A 16,750-nucleotide genomic window follows, 5' to 3' on the forward strand; every position below is an offset into this window, starting at 1 on the left:
TTAATTAGCTTGTTAGTTAGTTAAATTTGTATTATTCTTTTGGTCCCTCCGAGAGAGGGTAATTTGTAATAAGTGTGCGTGCATGTGTGCATGTCTTCCAACGCCCACTTCTTTCTGCCTTTTATTTAACTGCTTATGATGGTTAGTTTTAGGGCATATTTGATTTAGCATACCTTATGCAATGCATGCGTGCATCCATTCATCTGTATTGCATGCATCGGGCTCGGCGCATCATACTAACCGCATAGTATTTCAATTCCAATTTGAATACGTGCATTGAGTTGTTGCATTTCACATGCCATCTTTAGATTAGCCGAGCCTATTCTAGTGACATTTTGTATGCGATGCATTAGCCATTTTAACATGGACTTAGATCATACATTAATTGCTAACATGTTCTTCATTTTGGCTCGGAGTACACTGTGAGTGTTTATGCTTTAGCATATTGCATGTATGTGAGTGTTAACATGAAAGCGTACTTGCCATGAGGCTAATTGCTTAGTTGATTTACTGCTTGAATGCCTGTGGGTGAAGGTTGGATTGTTTGAATTGGAATAATTCGTCGAAACCTGTGTTTTAGCCTACTTGCAAGTAGCAAACCTCAAACTATTTTCCAAACAAAACGGATATGCGATGCTTTGTTCTAAATTAGGCGATCTAGTCTATACTTTTGTGTTGTGCGCATCACATAGTAAGATTAGCTAAATAACAGGAATAAGAGCACATAATGTTTTCAAAAATCGATATCATGGTTAGTAGAGGCCGATCTCTGATCGGGCGAGCGGGAGTGCTCATAGCTGACATTTCCCAATCGTACCCAAGTTCCCAAGCCGAGGCAACTTTGGTGATAACGGACACGCGGCCTTAGGCAATGAGTCAGGGTTTCCTAAATTTTCCAAAAATAAAACATTTAGGTGGCGACTTTGTATCTGGCAAAGCAGTTCATGTTTGGCACTTCTTTCTAAAAATCTGTTTTTCAAAACGATTTGCCGGATTTGAACTCTTTGGTGATTTATCAATCTCACATTGCACATTGTGAGATCAGATTAAGAACCGTGACAATTTGAGTCCGAACTGTAGTGAGCCCAAATGAACAAAACGGGATTCCCTCCCGGGGCGTTCGGGGACGTCTACACATACCAGAGTGTGATACTATTAAATCAAACTTGTTTATTAAATCATATCATACCAGAGTGTGATATTATTAAATCATACCAGCAGTTCCTAAATCAAATCAGTTCAACTGTAATACTATTTAATCAGAACATGAGACATACCAGAGAATAGGAGAAGAGAAATAACAAATTAATCTAATATTTTTTCTATGAAGTCCCTTACAAAATCCATTATAGATAACAAGAAAAAGAAACCAAACCTCTGTGTCTTTTCTCTCTGTAAGCTTCCTTTCTCTCTGTGTGTAGAACCCTCACTGTCAATCTCACCACCTCTTTAGTTTTAGAACTGGAAAAAAATCGGGAAAAAAAAATTACAGATTGAGGAGAATAAGAGAATTTCAATGCCCTAATTAATCAACAAAAACATGATCAAATACTCAGTCAAATACTTAGAAAAAATATTAGATTAATCTGATTAATTTAACACAGTCAAATCCTCCATGGCAAGCTTAACCATGGAGTTTATGTTATCAATTTGGGCTTTCATTGATCAAATACTCAGAAACATGATTAATTTAACACAGTCAAAGGCCTAATTAATTAACAGAACACAGTCGAAGCCCTATCAAAACACAGTCGAAGCCCTGAAAAAATAAGAACATCTATACAGAGACAAAAAGAGAAGAGAAGAGAAGAAGTCGAAGCCCTAATTACTGAAAAAATAAAAAAAAATAAAAATACAGAACACAATCGTCGATCGTCGATCAAAGACAAAAAGAGAAGAGAAGAGAAGATTACCTTCAAATCAATGCTTTGATCGCTGCTAGCCACCACTGTCGCCGATGGCTACCACTGTTACCGACGCCGATCGCTTCTTGTCACCTTTGTTCAAGTATGAGAGAGAGAGAGAGGCAGACACTGTCGTCGAACTCGAAACCTACGGCTACAAACAAAGCTTAAATGAAAAAAAGAGAGGCAAGATTGAGGGGAAAATGAGGGAAATTAGTGTGGGCGGGCGGGTCGGGTGATTCAATAGAATTGGCGGATTACCTGCGACTCGACCCGCACCTGCGAAAATGATATTTTTTGGACCACACCCGCCTGCCAGGTGTCACGCATACATCCATTGTGCCTTGGGTCGGGTCAAGTCGGGTGAGGTGAGGTGGGTTGGCAGATCCGTTGCACACCCGGCTGTGCAACGGATCCACTGACCCGCCACACCCGACCAATCCGACTAGCAATGGATGGATGCGTGACACGTGGCGGGCGGGTACGGGTCCGTTTTATGTCACTTTTCGGACTCGGGTCGGGTGGCGGGTAATCCACCATTTTAGTCACCCGACCCGACCGCGTCTTGGTTACTTTTTTTTTTAAAATTTTTTTTTGCCCTTTTATGCCTCAACAACGGGGTTGATATCTAGGGCTATGCAATGGATCCACCGACCCGACACACCTGACCAACCCGATCCGACCAGCAACGGATGGACGCGTGACACGTGGCAGACGGGTATGGATCCGTTTTATGTCACTTTTCGGATTCGGATCGGGTGGTGGGTAATCAGTCATTTTAGTCACCCGACCCGACCCGACCGTGTCTTGGTTACTTTATTTATTTATTTTTTTTATATTTTTTGTCTGCCTTTTTATGCCTCAACAACGGGGCTGGTATCCCTCATTTTGGGGAGCTTCTATTTACACACACTAAACCCCCTCTATACACACACTTAATGAAGGGAGTGTGTAAAAAGTGTAGTGAGGGAATGTGTAGAAAGTGTATATTGTATGTGTAAATAGAAGCTCCCCTCATTTTGCCCCCCTTTTCCTTTCTGAAATCCTTCATTTGCCCTAATTTTCTTCGACAACGACAGACATTCTCTCTCTCTCTCTCTCTTTCTCTCTCTCTCTCTACCCTACCCATCGTCCGACGATCTACAGGAAACGGTGATCGATCTACACTGACTGAGGTATCTCTCTCTCTCTCTGTGCTTTCCTCTTCTTCTCTTTTTCTGAGTCTAATCTTTTTTTTTTTTGTTCCAGTTCTAAAACTAGAGAGGTGTTTAGATTGATCGATCTACTACAGACTAAGGTACCTCTCTCTCTCTCTCTCTCTCTCTCTCTCTCTCTCTCTCTCTCTCCTTCTTCTTCTTCTTCTCTTTTTTTCTCTTCTTCTCTGAGTCTAATCTGTTTGTTTGTTTTTTTTTTTTTTTTGGTTCCAGTTTTAAACTTTTAAAGTCTAATATATTATTATTATTATTATTGTTTTGTTTTGTTCCAGTTCTAAAACTAGAGACGTGGTTAGATTAATTGACAGTGTTAGGGTTCTACACACAGAGAAAGGAATACAGAGAGAAAACCACAGAGAGGTTTGGTTTATTTTTCTTGTTATTTGCTTCTGCAGTGGATTTTGTGAGGGACTTCATAGAAAAAATATTAAATTAATTTTGAGATCTGTGATGGTAGTTTGTTTGTATAAAAATGAAACTTGAATTAATCTGTTTTGTTCTGAAGTTCACAATCTGTTTTGATTCAGAATCTGTTTTAATCTGTTCATAATCTGGGATTAATCAGAAGTTCACAATCTGTTTTTTTATGTTCTGAAGTTCACAATCTATTTTCTTGTTATCTGTTCTGTTCAAACTTTGATTCATAATTTGATTCACAGTCTGTTTTGATTCATAATTTGATTCAGAGTCTGTTTTGATTCATAATTTGATTCAAATTAAATTAGTGATCCTTTTTCAATCCTTTGATTCATAATTTGTTTAAAGATTAAACTTTGATTCATAATATATTCATAATCAATGTTTAGTGAACATCAAAGTTTAGTCAGTGAACATTAAATTTTGATTCATAATTTAGTCATAATATATTAATAATCAAAGTTAAACTTTGATTCATAATTTAGTTTAATTAATCTGATCTAAATCTCATTGTTCTGTAATTTAGTCAGTGAACTAATCTGTTCTGTAATTTAGTTTAATTTAGTCAATGAACATTAAACTAATCAAACTGAACATTAGTCAATGAACATGAAACTTACTGATCCTTCTTCAGTTTAATTTAGTCAGTTTAAAGTAATCTCATCAGTCAGTTTAATTTAGTCAGTGAACATCAAACTAATCTCATTGTTCTGTAATTTAGTTAGTGAATATTAAACTTTGATTCATCTTACTGATCCTTCTGTAACTAATCAAACTTACTGATCTGTCTGTTCTGATCCTTCTGATTCATCTTACTGATCCTTCAGTTCTGTAACTAATCAAACTTACTGATCCTTCTTCAATCCTTCTTTAATCTGTTCTGAAGTTCATAATATGTTCTGAAATGATTTTTTATTTGTTCATAGTCTGTTCATAATCATTAGGGTTGATAATGAAGAAACTCGTTGTGAAGAAGGAGGAAGAGTGCTTGATGAGGACACTGGTTGCTCATATTGATTATATATATACCCAGAAGCAACACAAGCCCTGAATGAATCTCTCTTTGTTTGTCTCTTAATTATAATCACTGGCTAGGATTCTAATATTTGTATTTATATATCAGTTAGTATTAGCATAATAATAAAGAATAAAACATGTTTCCTATGTTTTCTTTGTTGTTGTTATTGTTGTTGTTATGGGTATTTTAGTTCATTTGCTACTGTTTTTGATTCAATATCTTTAGATTTTCCTCAAATTTCTAAAAGATGTAACCTCAGATCAAATATTGGGTTTCTTGAAAAACAATCAGTAAAATCTTTAACGGAAACTATTATTAATTTCATTGTTTTTTTTATGTGGAAAATTTGTAAAATTTTCAACCGCCAAACCGATTCGTATCCATCCGCCAATCCGCATCCACCGGATTGGCGGACGGATGCGGATTGATTTTCTCCAATCCGCCAATCTGGTGGACGGATGGCGGATTAGAGGTTCCGTGGCCGCAATCGATCCGCGCCCACCCCTAACATGTCGGATTTGGGTTCGATTTAGGTCTTAGGATTAAGCTGTGGGATGAACCTAACCAACCTAGATTTAAAAAGTGAACCAATGTATGATGATTATTATCATTTCAATATTATAATCGTTTTGAATATATGTCTTATTTATAGAATATTGTTGATAATACTATTATAAATTGGTTATGCAGGAATAATTTTTTTTTTAATTGAATTTTGATAAAATTTTATCTAAATTGATTATGTAACCAGAAAAATTAAGTGAATCAGTAAAATCATTAATTAAAAAATATATTTTAAAATATTAAATAAATTTAATTAATGCTTTTGATGTTTGCTTTTATTTTCCTTTTGTTTGGAAACTTATAACAAAAAATTGTTTTGCATATTATTTTTGTTCTCATAAAAGTAAAATTAATTTCAAAATGTTAAAAACTTTTTGAAAAAAAAAAGAAGATTTTTTTTTAAAAAAAAAGAAGATTTTTTTTTAAAAAAAAAAAAAAATTAGGTTGCCACACTTTCCTTCTCTCACATGGCCCTGGCCAGTAGATCAACCTTTATAGACTTTCTGATACCTTTCGATAAAAATAATGTTATATATATATCTATTAGTGTATTAACTAGTATATCAATTAATGATATAATATAATTTAAGATGTTTTTAATATTTATAATTTATATAATAAGTGAAATTAATAATAATATCATAATTAATATTAATACATTAATTAATACCTATAATATTACTCTTTCAATAAACTCGAACTAATTCTTTGACCCCTTTTTATGACATTTAATAATCTCCACGACAATCCTCCTAGGACATCTGACGATACTCCAACCACGGCACCCATCATCACTCATCAAATATATTTATTATTTTTGTTCTTTTTTATCAAAATATTTTATTATTCAAATTAGAAGAAAAAAAAAAATATATATATATATATATATTATGCCTCCATTTAGAAAGTGGGTTGCCTTTTTGGCTTTTTTGCTATTTTAGTCTGAGCTAAAAAACTTGGTTTGAGAAGAGTTTTTTAGTTTTTTTGACTTTTTTTATGAGAGAATAGTGTAATAATTATGAGTTGGATATAATATTTTGTTTGTTGTGGCTAAAATAGCCTATTTTGTCTTTTGTGGCTAAAATAGCCACAAACAAACTTGCCAAATGGACCTATATATATATATATATATATCAATTAATATATTAATTAATGATGTAACATAATTTAAGATATTTTTAATATTTATAATTTGTATAACGGTAATGTTACATATACCAATTAATATACTAACTAGTGTAATAACACTAATCATACATTATTATTAACCATGCTTATTATACAAATTACAAATATAAAAAACTCTTAAATTATGTCACATCATCAATTGGTACACTAAAACTCTTAAATTATGTCATATCATCAATAGTTACACTAGTTAGTACATTAATTGGTGCATATAGCATTATTTTTTGTTTAATGAATAATACTATATGCACTAATTAGTGTACCAATTGATGATGTGACACAATTTAAGAGCTTTTTAGCATTTATAATGTGATTAATGAGTGGGATCAATAATAATGTCATAACTAATATTAGTACACTAGTTAATATATTAATTGATACATATAACACTAACGTTATTTAGTGAATGAGATCAATAATAATATCATAATTAATATTAATATACTAATTAATACACTAATTAATGCTTGTAACACCATCCAAAAAATGGCGTCGCAAATAACCTGGTAAAAAGAGTAAACAACGGTGTTTTGCAAAACATTTTTCCTACTAAATTCCCTCCTATTATCATTTTTCCTGCCCTAAATTACAACTCTTCTCTCTCCCACTCCTCGCCGCCGACCGCACCCATGTGCCGGTTGTCGCCTCCGCAGTCGTCCATCTCCAGTAAGATGGCTCGCTGCCCAACTTGACAGTTTTCATCATCTTGTTTAGTGAGAGATTTAGAGATTCTTCTGAGAGTGAAGTTTTAATTTCGTGTTTCAAATACCTAATTAGGGTTTTGATTTTATGCAATTCTAGGGTTTAGCGCTTTTGATTTGTGTGTTTGTTTTGACATATTCGGATTCTAATCTAGATGAATTATGGTAAAACATGAAAATAATGCTCGATGTTATGTAAAAGTTATTGAGACTTTCGGGTTAGTACATTTTAGCGAATTTTATGCTATATATAGGGCTTGTTTGGTGTAGCTTTTTTTTTTTTTTTTTGGGTTAATTTTTTCCTTTGGTTATATATTCTACATCATTTTTTGGTGCATTGTATCAATTTCAATCAAGCCCATTTCATGTAATTAATTATTTTTATAAAAATCACAAGCTTTTATATATTTTACTCATGTTGGGTTATGCATATTGTTGTTGATTTGTTGTATTGGATTCAAAGCCTATAACTAACATGTCATTTTTATCAAAACTTGTACAATGCTTGTGTCTTTCTAGTCCCGGGCTAGTACTTAAAAGCTCAATGTTTTCCAGTGGTTTTGCAGCAACTAGCGAGTGGAAGTTTCTAATCTGTCAACGCCAATATCTTAACCCTTGTGTGCTTTCCTTAATTCTTGAAAATGTCGTCCCTAAGAAATGCTGTTTATAGACGGGCTCACAAGGAACGATCTCAGCCGTGAGTGACCGCATTTCAAGTTGCAAATGTCTTCCCTTGTGAGAGGGTAATTTTTGGGAAAGAGTTGGGCCGAGCTGTGAGTTGGGCCATGCGGCCCAAAGTGTGAAAGAATCGGTAAGAAGCCGTAGTGTTATTTCGGCCCAGTAGAGGTATAGATACTCCGGCCCAGGAGAAGTGAAGTTATTCCGGCCCAGGATAGGTGTGGTTACTCCGGTTGAAGAGTGTGTATAGCAACTCCGGTCCGGTGGCAGTTTGAAGTGAGTCCGGCCTTGCGTTTAGTCCGGTCGTGACGTATTATGGTTAGGTCGATCAGAACTTGCTACTTGGAAGTTTGATCTAAACACATCATGGTTGAACAGGGGAAAGCCGAGGTAAGAAGTTATAGGAGAAGACCGAGCTAAGGACAGTTCAGCCTTCTCCATGGCTCTGCGTAGTCAAGCTTATTTCGGTCATATAGTAGTTCGGTCAAAGTGAAAACCATCCCACTTGGTTTAAGCAGTAGGGGAGGGTGTAAAAGGATAAGCATTATCCTTAGGAGTATGAATCCTAGGAGGACTCTGCATGGAGAAATAAAAGTCCTATTAGGATTATGCCACTCGAAACCTATAAAAGCTCACAAGCACCACCTTGGAGGAGGTAATTGAACACAATTTTTCTGAGAACATAGAGCTTTTGTCTATCTGTCAAGTTACTGACTTAGGCATCGGAGAGGTTTCCGGCACACACCCGCCGGCTAGCTCACGTTTGTGTTTTCAGGTAAGAAAGCGACGTCGTACGGAGGAGCGTGGACTTGGTCAACAGGATTATACGAGGAGAATTATTTCCTCCCCGTACACCTTGTTTTTTTTTTTTGGCAAATAACCAATCTCATGTGTTGTCTTGCACTTTATTTCAGACAATCAAGAAAAAAAATATGGGCTTCTCGAGAAACACAAGGACTATGTTGTGCGTGCAAAGGCATTTCACAAAAAAGAGGATGCTTTGCGGGTAACTTTAATTTCGTTCCTGCTGTTAGTCATTATGCAGTCACAAGTCATTTTGTTCCGCTACTCAGCATTTGATTCCTCTTTAATACATGACTATGCTGTGCCTGTATGTTCACTTTTCAGAAACTCAGAGAGAAAGCAGCATTCAGGAACCCAGATGAATTTTACTTTAAGATGATCAAAACAAAAACAGTGGATGGAGTCCACAAACCGGAGTAATTTTTAAGTTGCATTGCTTTGATTTCTTTGCTTAACCCCTTCACATCCAATCCAAGCTAATTCATTAGGTTCTGTTACAGGAGTCAAGCTAACAAATACACTCAAGAAGAACTCATGTTAATGAAGACCCAAGATATAGGATATGTCCTGCAGAAGCTTCAAAGTGAAAAAAATGTAACTAATTTTAACAAAAATAAATTGGAAATTTAAGGATTTCAGGGTTCTCCTTTACTGGCTTTTTTGGGTAAAAATTTATTTTTTATGATATAGAAAATTGAAAAGCTAACAACCGTGCTACAGTCTCTTGATGATCAACCGTCAACCAGACGTGTTTTTTATGCTGAAGACAGGTGTGAGCTTTTTGCTGTCTCTATTTATTACCAATTACTTTATCAGCTCATTTGACTTACACCGGAATGAAAAATGGCTAAACTAGAAAGTGTATTTTTTACGTAGTATGTGATCATCTTTGGAATTGTTTGTCGTATTTGATCTAAAAAATCCAACCTGGAAACTCTATCTCCGTTAGAAAACAATGTTGTCTCCGAAAAAATAATGTTTGTCCCATTTGTCTCATTTTAAAATTTTTAACTAGAAAAACTTAAATTATGAGTGATATTCACCTAAAGAAAAATATGGAAGCTTAAGTGTTTGGTGATCATATAACTACACTGTTTGTTATATCATGAGAAAATAGCATGCGATTGGGAAAACATCAAATGCATGATTATATGAGTCATCACTAAATAAACATAACTGTCTGTTATCGCCACATTAGTAACATAAAGACATTGAATGATCAACTGTTGCATTTGAATTTTCCCATCTTCGACTTCATGTTGTATTGTTTTACATTGAGTATTTATGGGCTTAACGGTGACTTCCAGGAAGTCTATTTTTTGCAGTAGTTGCTTAAAACTATTGCTAGAACTCCCAGATTTTTAGCAATAATCGGAAAAAACAACTGCCGGCACCTATTGTAGCAAGTCTGCAGCTCAACATTTGGTTCTAGATGATGCTTGAGAGGGGAGATTTGCGCGTTAGTACGGCCGAGCTACGATAACACTGATCATGACGAACCGCACGCCGCCGAGCAGACTCCTCTCTTGCTCGGCCCAGCGGCCTGACTTGCACGACCGGAGAGGTCGACCGACCAGACATGAACCAATGCCTGGCCGAGCTATAACGCGGCCGAGCGCGCAGCAGTGTCTGATGACCAAGCTGAGAGCAGCCCGGACTGGACTTGAGGTGCGATTAGTGTCGGCATGCGCCTAACTGATCGGCCGAGATGGACGGGTTTCATGGCTGTTCAGTCAGTTGGGACCGATCATAAATAGCCCGACCATGAGCATAACACTTTGGCCCCTTTGCCAAGGGGCAGGTCGGCATTCATTAGCTCGGTTATGTGTTCGAGGAGGCAATTCTCCACAGGGAACCAGCTGGTCATGGTACTCCGGTTAAGTGTGCCACCTGGGCCAATGGCGTGAGGGGGAGGACATCTGCTCCATGCACGCACCAATACCGTTTGGCAGTTCCGCATGTACTGGTTGGAGGACAAAATCTTTACACGCGTAAGGTGGTGAGAGGCGAGCACTGCCACCTGTCCAGGGAAGGACAACAGAGGTGGTGCGCGCACGATCTTGGGGCTGCATGGCCAGCCTAGAAATAGTGGAGGAAGGTGAACGTTAGAGGTATGCAACTTCTTTCCCAAAGAGAATCTCTCTATCAGTCTTCTTCTTCCTCAAGTGGACTGACTTGATCGTCGGAGGGTCTATCCGGCACACCACCGCCGGGCAGCTCACCGTTTCTGTGTTGCCAGGTAGATGCCGTCAAGAGAAGCTTGGAGTGCAAGGAGTACAGAAAGCAGAGGATATTTCGCCCCCGTACAATTGGCGCCGTCTGTGGGAAATCTTTGATATTCAACCTTTGTTCTTTGAGCTTCTTCGACCATTTCCATGGCTAACAATGGCGAAGCCCCACAGTCCGTCGTCGATGGCGTCACACCTGAGTACGTCCGCTCGAGAGAAGGCCCCCCGAATATTCCAGCCATAGCGAGCCTAGAGACTCCTTCGCGAGATGCGCGAGACAAACGGGGGAGGAGTACTGATCGCTCGCAGAGTCCAGAGGGCCGCCGACGCCGGGAGGAGTCCCATGCGCAGCGCTTAGAGCACAAACTCAAGGACCAAGACGCCCTCATTCACAAGATGGCGGCGGAAATGGAGCTACTGAAACGCCAGATTAAAGAGAAGGGTGTTGCTGGAGAGGACAACCTCAGTGAGCGCACCCCGTCCCCCCGTTGTAGCAGTCGCCGCCAGGGGAGGACCCACTCTCTCTCCATCACCAGGAACTATGGGGTTGGAGATTCCGACCACAGAGAGGGCAGGTCCCTCTCTCGCGACAGCACTTACCGCCCCTCACGCCCGACGTCGACGTCGGGATCCTCTTTCTCCACGCGTTCCAGGGACTTGAGGGATGTATTGGAGGAGAGGGCATGCCGTCGGGAGGCTCGGAGAGTGCCGGCATTGCAGAGGTTGAGCGCTCCAGTTCGTTGTAGTGAGGAAGTGGCGATGCCAGCCCCCAAAGTGATGCCCCCTGCGCTGGTGGACAAAGAGCTGGTGCGACTTACAGCCACGCCACTGTCTCCAGAAATTGAGAGTACGCCACTCCCCACCGGATTCCACCAGCCAAAGTTCACTTTGTACGATGGCAAGACGGATCCGTACATGCATGTGAGCCATTACCGGCAAGTAATGGCTGGCCACCGGCGCAACGACGCCTTGATGTGCCTAATATTCCCAGCAAGCTTGGGAGAGCTGGGTTTGAAGTGGTTCGAAAGGCTCTCGGAGGGGAGTATTGAGGGGTGGCAGCAACTAACGGAAGCCTTCGTCACCAAATTCAAAACCAACACACGAACGCCGAAGGAGGTCGACCATCTCCTGGGCGTCAAGATGGAGTCTAGATGTTCGTTGAAGGCATACAATGCGAAATACTGGGAAACTTACAATGAGATCCTCGACTGCCCCACCAATCTGGCGATCACTCAATACAAACGGGGTCTCCCAGTTGGACATAGGCTGCTAGATTCACTCACGATGCATAAACCCACAACCATGGAGTCATTGATGCAGCGGATCAATGAGCACATTCGTGTGGAGGATGATGCCGCCTCCGCGACCGAGAAGGCTAATCCGGTCGCGGCGGACAGAAGGGTGGCAGGGAAAGTTCACTCAGTTAGGCAGGAGGATAACCGCCCAAACAACCGGTCAAAAGATCAGCACCATGGTTCAAACCGTGATGACAAAAACAAGGGTCGCCGAAACGACCGGGCTGACACTCCCCATGATGCGGCGGAGGATGCCAAAAGAAAATTGAAGGCACGGACTAGAATCACCACGGTCTTTAAAATCCCCATCTACCGCATTTTGAGCGAGATTCGAGGTGAACCCTTCGTCCGTTGGCCGGCCAAGTTGGGGAGTGCGCAGAGGGGCTTCAATTCAAAATATCGCTGCACCTTCCATGAAGAACGGGGCCACCGAACGGAGGACTGCTTGCCGCTCAAACAACACTTGGAGGAGTTGGTGGCAGCTGGACATCTTGACCAATACATAGATGGGGGAATGAAGGCCGCACCATCAGGGCAAGCCGAGCCAAACGGCCTAGCTACCATGGATGCGGCCCCGCAAGGTATAATCAACGTTATCCATGGTATCATTGAACCGGCCAGGGTTTGCGAGCTGAAAGGGATGATCAAGAAGGCTGAGCACATGAGGGAAGTGCTCTCTGTTCAACCCGCTGTGAAGAAGGGAAAGACCGAAGAGAGGGACATCCTTTCATTCTCGACCAAGGACTTGGAAAGAGTTCAGATGCCACACAATGATGCTTTAGTAGTCACTCTTCGCGTCAAAGACTTTGACATCAAGAGAATCTTGATCGACCAGGGGAGTTTGGTAGAAATTATGTATTATGACGCGTTTAAACAAATGAAGTTGGAAGACAAGGACTTGGCTCCCGCAATGTCCCCTTTGGTCGGCTTCAACTCACAGCCAGAATGGCCAATCGGAAAGATTATTTTGCCGGTCAAAGTGGGATCGGTCGTAAAGCAAGTAGAATTTTGGGTGCTCAAAGTTCCGTCGACTTACAACTTGATCTTAGACAGGGGCTGGCTGCATGCCATGCAAGCAGTTGCTTCGACCTTCCACCAAGTCATGCGCTTTCCGGCACCAAGTGGACAAATAGAGGAAGTTTGGGGGGACCAGGTGATGGCGAAACAATGCTTCGTTGCGGTAAATGGCAGCCGAGCGGCCAAAGGGTTCGTCCAAATGATTGAGGGGCCTGAGGGTAAAGAGGTCCTTGAAGACGTAGGAAGAAAGGTCGAGGAAAAATCGGTCGAAGATTTGGTGGAAGTGCGCATTGACGAGAACGATCCAACTAAATTCTTCCTCTTGGGATCATCCTTGTCTAGCGCCGAGCGGATGGATTATGTCAACTTCTTGGTTTCCAATTTGGAGGCCTTTGCCTGGACGCCTTACGACATGCCTGGCATCGACCCGAGCTTCATTTGTCATCAGTTGAATGTCTTCCCCAATGCACGGCCAGTCATTCAAAGGACGCGTCGCTCAGCCTTGCACCATGCTGAAGTGGTGGCAGAAGAAGTGAAGAATTTGTTAGAAGTTGGGGCCATAGAGGAGGTGCAATACCCTCGGTGGATATCCAACACGGTGGTTATTTCGAAGAAGAACGGCAAGTGGCGAGTCTGCGTTGACTACAAGACTGTCAACCGAGCTTGCCCCAAGGACAGCTTTCCCCTCCCACGAATTGACCAGCTGGTGGACTTAACCGCTGGCCATCAGAGGTTTAACTTCCTGGATGCATATCGCGGCTACCACCAGATAGCCATGTATAAACCAGACAGAGAGATCACGTCGTTCATAACCCCCAGAGGCTTATATTGCTACAAAGTCATGCCGTTCGGACTAAAGAACGCCGGGGCGACCTTTCAGCGAATGGTAACGAAAATGTTCACTCCTCTCTTGGGCCGAACAATGGAGGTCTATATCGACGATATGGTGGTGAAGAGTAAGGAGAAGTCTCAACACCTCGCCGACCTTACAGAGATGTTCGCCATACTTAAGCTCCACAAGCTTCGTTTGAACGCCACCAAGTGCGTCTTCGGAGTTGGCACCGGAAAGTTTCTGGGTTTCTTGGTCACAAACCGAGGAATTGAAGCCGACCCATCCCAAATCAAGGCAATACAAGAGCTGGAGCGCCCAAACTCCACAAAGGACGTGCAACATCTTGCCGGGATGGCAGCCGCGCTAAACAGATTTATCAGCCGGTCTTCGGATCGTTGCAGGCCCTTCTTCAAGACCTTGAAAGCTAAGTTCTTCTGAGATGACGAGTGCGACCGCGCACTAGCAGACCTGAAAGCATATCTCTCCTCAGCCCCTATTTTGGTCACACCTCAGCCCGGCGAAGAGTTGTACCTCTACTTGGCTGTCTCTCAACACGCGGTCAGCGCGGTATTGGTCTGTGCTGAAGGCATCCAGCACCTACCGATCTTCTATGTAAGCAAGAGTCTGCTCCCAGCCGAAACGAGATATTTTCCCTTGGAAAAATTGGCGCTGGCCCTAATGATGGCGTCAAGAAAGCTGGCATACTATTTTCATGCCCATACAATAGTTGTGTTAACCGAGTTCCCACTCAAGGTGCTTTTTGAAAAGGCCGACTTCACTGGGAGAATTTTGAAATGGGCCGTGGAATTAGGGCAATATGACATCAAGTTCCGACCGCGCACCGCAATCAAGGCTCAAGCACTTGCTGACTTTGTGGCGGAATTTGCCCCTGGGATGCATCCAGTCTGCCCAATTGATTTGATTGGTGCGGATTTAGCACAACCCATGGTTCTGGCAACAAAAACAAGTGTTAGTGCGCAAGAGGAGGAAGGCAAAGAGCGACCGAACCAGCGAAGGCGAACGACTCGATGAAGGAGGAAGTCAACCATGACGAGGAAAGAGACCAGAATGAGTCAACCAGAGACTTGGAATTGAGAAGCTCCCAAAACCCCTCTGATTGCTGGAAGCTGTTTATTGGCGAGATGTGGAAGCTCTTCGTTGATGGGGCATCCAACAAACATGGGGCCGGGCTGGGCATCGTGTTGAACTCACCGAACGGGCTGATCATCGAGTAGGCAATTACACTCGGCTTCCCAGCATCTAACAACGAGGCTGAGTATGAAGCTCTCCTTTCCGAACTAAGAAGCACGCTGAGAATGAAAGCCACAGCCTTTATGGTATTCAGTGATTCCAAGTTGGTGGTCAATCAGGTCTCAGGGGAGTATGAGGCAAAGGACGAAAGAATGGCCAAGTATCAGGCGCTGGTACGCGCAGAGATCAAGAAGTTCGCTGCAATAAGGATGGAACAAATTGACCGCGAGGAAAACAACGCGGCTGATGAATTAGCCGGACTTGCTTCTGCTCAGACAGCTTTTCCTAACCCCTTGATGATAGAATTTTTACCCCGGCCAAGCATTGAGGAACCAGAATCAGCCGAGGTACTCTGCACCAACTTGGGCCCTTCTTGGATGGATCCTATCATCGCCTTCCTGAAAGATAGAATTCTACCAGAAGAAAAGAAGGCGGCACACAAGATCCGGGCAAAGTCAGAGCGGTTTTGGCTCTCCCCGTCCGGGGCCTTGTACAAGAAATCTTTCACCGGGCCATATTTGAAATGTGTCCACCCCACCAAGGTGGAGGCTTTCCTCTACGAGATACACGAGGGCATCTGTGGCAGCCATACTGGAGGCAGATCCTTGGCTTACCGAGCAATTTCTCAGGGTTATTGGTGGCCGCGCATGCAGGCAGATGCTCAAAAATATGTTCGCGGGTGCGAGAAGTGTCAAAAGTTCGCCCACCAGATCCACCAGCCGGCTAGAGATTTGCTCCCTCTCACAAGTCCTTGGCCGTTCGCGCTTTGGGGGTTGGATATTGTTGGGCCACTCCCAGCTGCGTCGGGCAATCGCAAGTTCTTCATCGCCGCTACCGACTATTTCACCAAGTGAATTGAGGCCGAGCCACTAGCGTCCATAAAGGAAAAGGACGTGAAGAAGTTTGTATAGCAAAACGTCATCACCCGTTTCGGTATACCCAAGGCCCTCATCTCGGATAATGGCACTCAATTTGACGGTAAACTCTTTCACGGGTTTTGCGAAGAGTTGAAGATCGAGTTCTATAATTCGACACTGGCCTATCCTCAGTCAAATGGTCAAGCAGAGGCCTCAAACAAGACCATCCGGGACGGGCTGAAGAAGCGGCTTGAAAAGACTAAGGGCAAGTGGGCTGAAGAACTCCCTAATGTGCTCTGGGCATACCGCACTACGCTAAGGCAGTCAGCCAGGGAAACACCATTTGCTTTGGCCTATGGCATGGAGGCCGTCATCCCGTTGGAAATTGGCATGCCAACCATCCGCTCTGAAAGTTTCCAGCCAGATCTGAATAATGAAGCGGTGGCATTGGAGTTGGACCTTGCTGAAGAAAGGAGGGAGCGAGCATTGATCCACATAGCGGCTTATCAACAAGAACTCTCCAAAAAGTATAACAAGGTTGTGCACCCCAGGCTGTTCAAGATTGGGGACTGGGTATTAAGAAAGGTACTTGGCAAAACAGTGGTCCCTGGTGAAGGAAAGCTCGGTGCATATTGGGAAGGACCATACAAGGTGATTGGTCTTGCTGGTAAAGGGGCATACCATCTGAAAGATTTAGATGGCAAGGTTGTCCCCCGACCATGGAATATGTCCAACCTTAAGGTCTTTTACTTTTAAGATGTAATTTGCTTGTGTTGTTTAGC

At 42.1% G+C, this 16,750-nt stretch overlaps 1 protein-coding gene and 1 long non-coding RNA gene across 2 annotated transcripts; both read left to right on the forward strand.

Annotated features, from left to right (window-relative positions):
• Window positions 1-3,150: 3,150 nt before the first annotated feature.
• Window positions 3,151-3,622, forward strand: LOC145792773 (uncharacterized). The gene is made up of 2 exons (XR_014332650.1): window positions 3,151-3,201; window positions 3,391-3,622. It is a non-coding gene; the product is annotated as an uncharacterized LOC145792773 (long non-coding RNA).
• A 3,654-nt stretch (window positions 3,623-7,276) lies between these two features.
• On the forward strand, window positions 7,277-9,313 carry LOC114300288 (putative U3 small nucleolar RNA-associated protein 11). The gene is made up of 5 exons (XM_082876239.1): window positions 7,277-7,703; window positions 8,599-8,690; window positions 8,813-8,904; window positions 8,989-9,082; window positions 9,179-9,313. The coding sequence occupies exons 1-5, from the start codon at window positions 7,664-7,666 to the stop codon at window positions 9,311-9,313; spliced, it is 453 nt and encodes a 150-aa protein (XP_082732365.1). The 5' UTR covers window positions 7,277-7,663.
• Window positions 9,314-16,750: the final 7,437 nt, after the last annotated feature.

The sequence above is a fragment of the Camellia sinensis genome, chromosome 6, assembly GCF_055761805.1.
Source record: "Camellia sinensis isolate YWXY chromosome 6, ASM5576180v1, whole genome shotgun sequence".
In the NCBI taxonomy this organism is placed as follows: domain Eukaryota; kingdom Viridiplantae; phylum Streptophyta; class Magnoliopsida; order Ericales; family Theaceae; genus Camellia; species Camellia sinensis.

What these genes read in the sequence shown, in the direction of transcription:
- LOC114300288 (XM_082876239.1), top strand. Translation starts at nt 7,664, where the DNA reads ATGCTGTTTATAGACGGGCTCACAAGGAACGATCTCAGCC. An exon ending in CACAAGGAACGATCTCAGCC is followed by an intron (nt 7,704 to 8,598) that starts GTGAGTGACCGC and finishes ACTTTATTTCAG; the next exon opens with ACAATCAAGAAAAAAAATAT. An exon ending in AAAAAGAGGATGCTTTGCGG is followed by an intron (nt 8,691 to 8,812) that starts GTAACTTTAATT and finishes TTCACTTTTCAG; the next exon opens with AAACTCAGAGAGAAAGCAGC.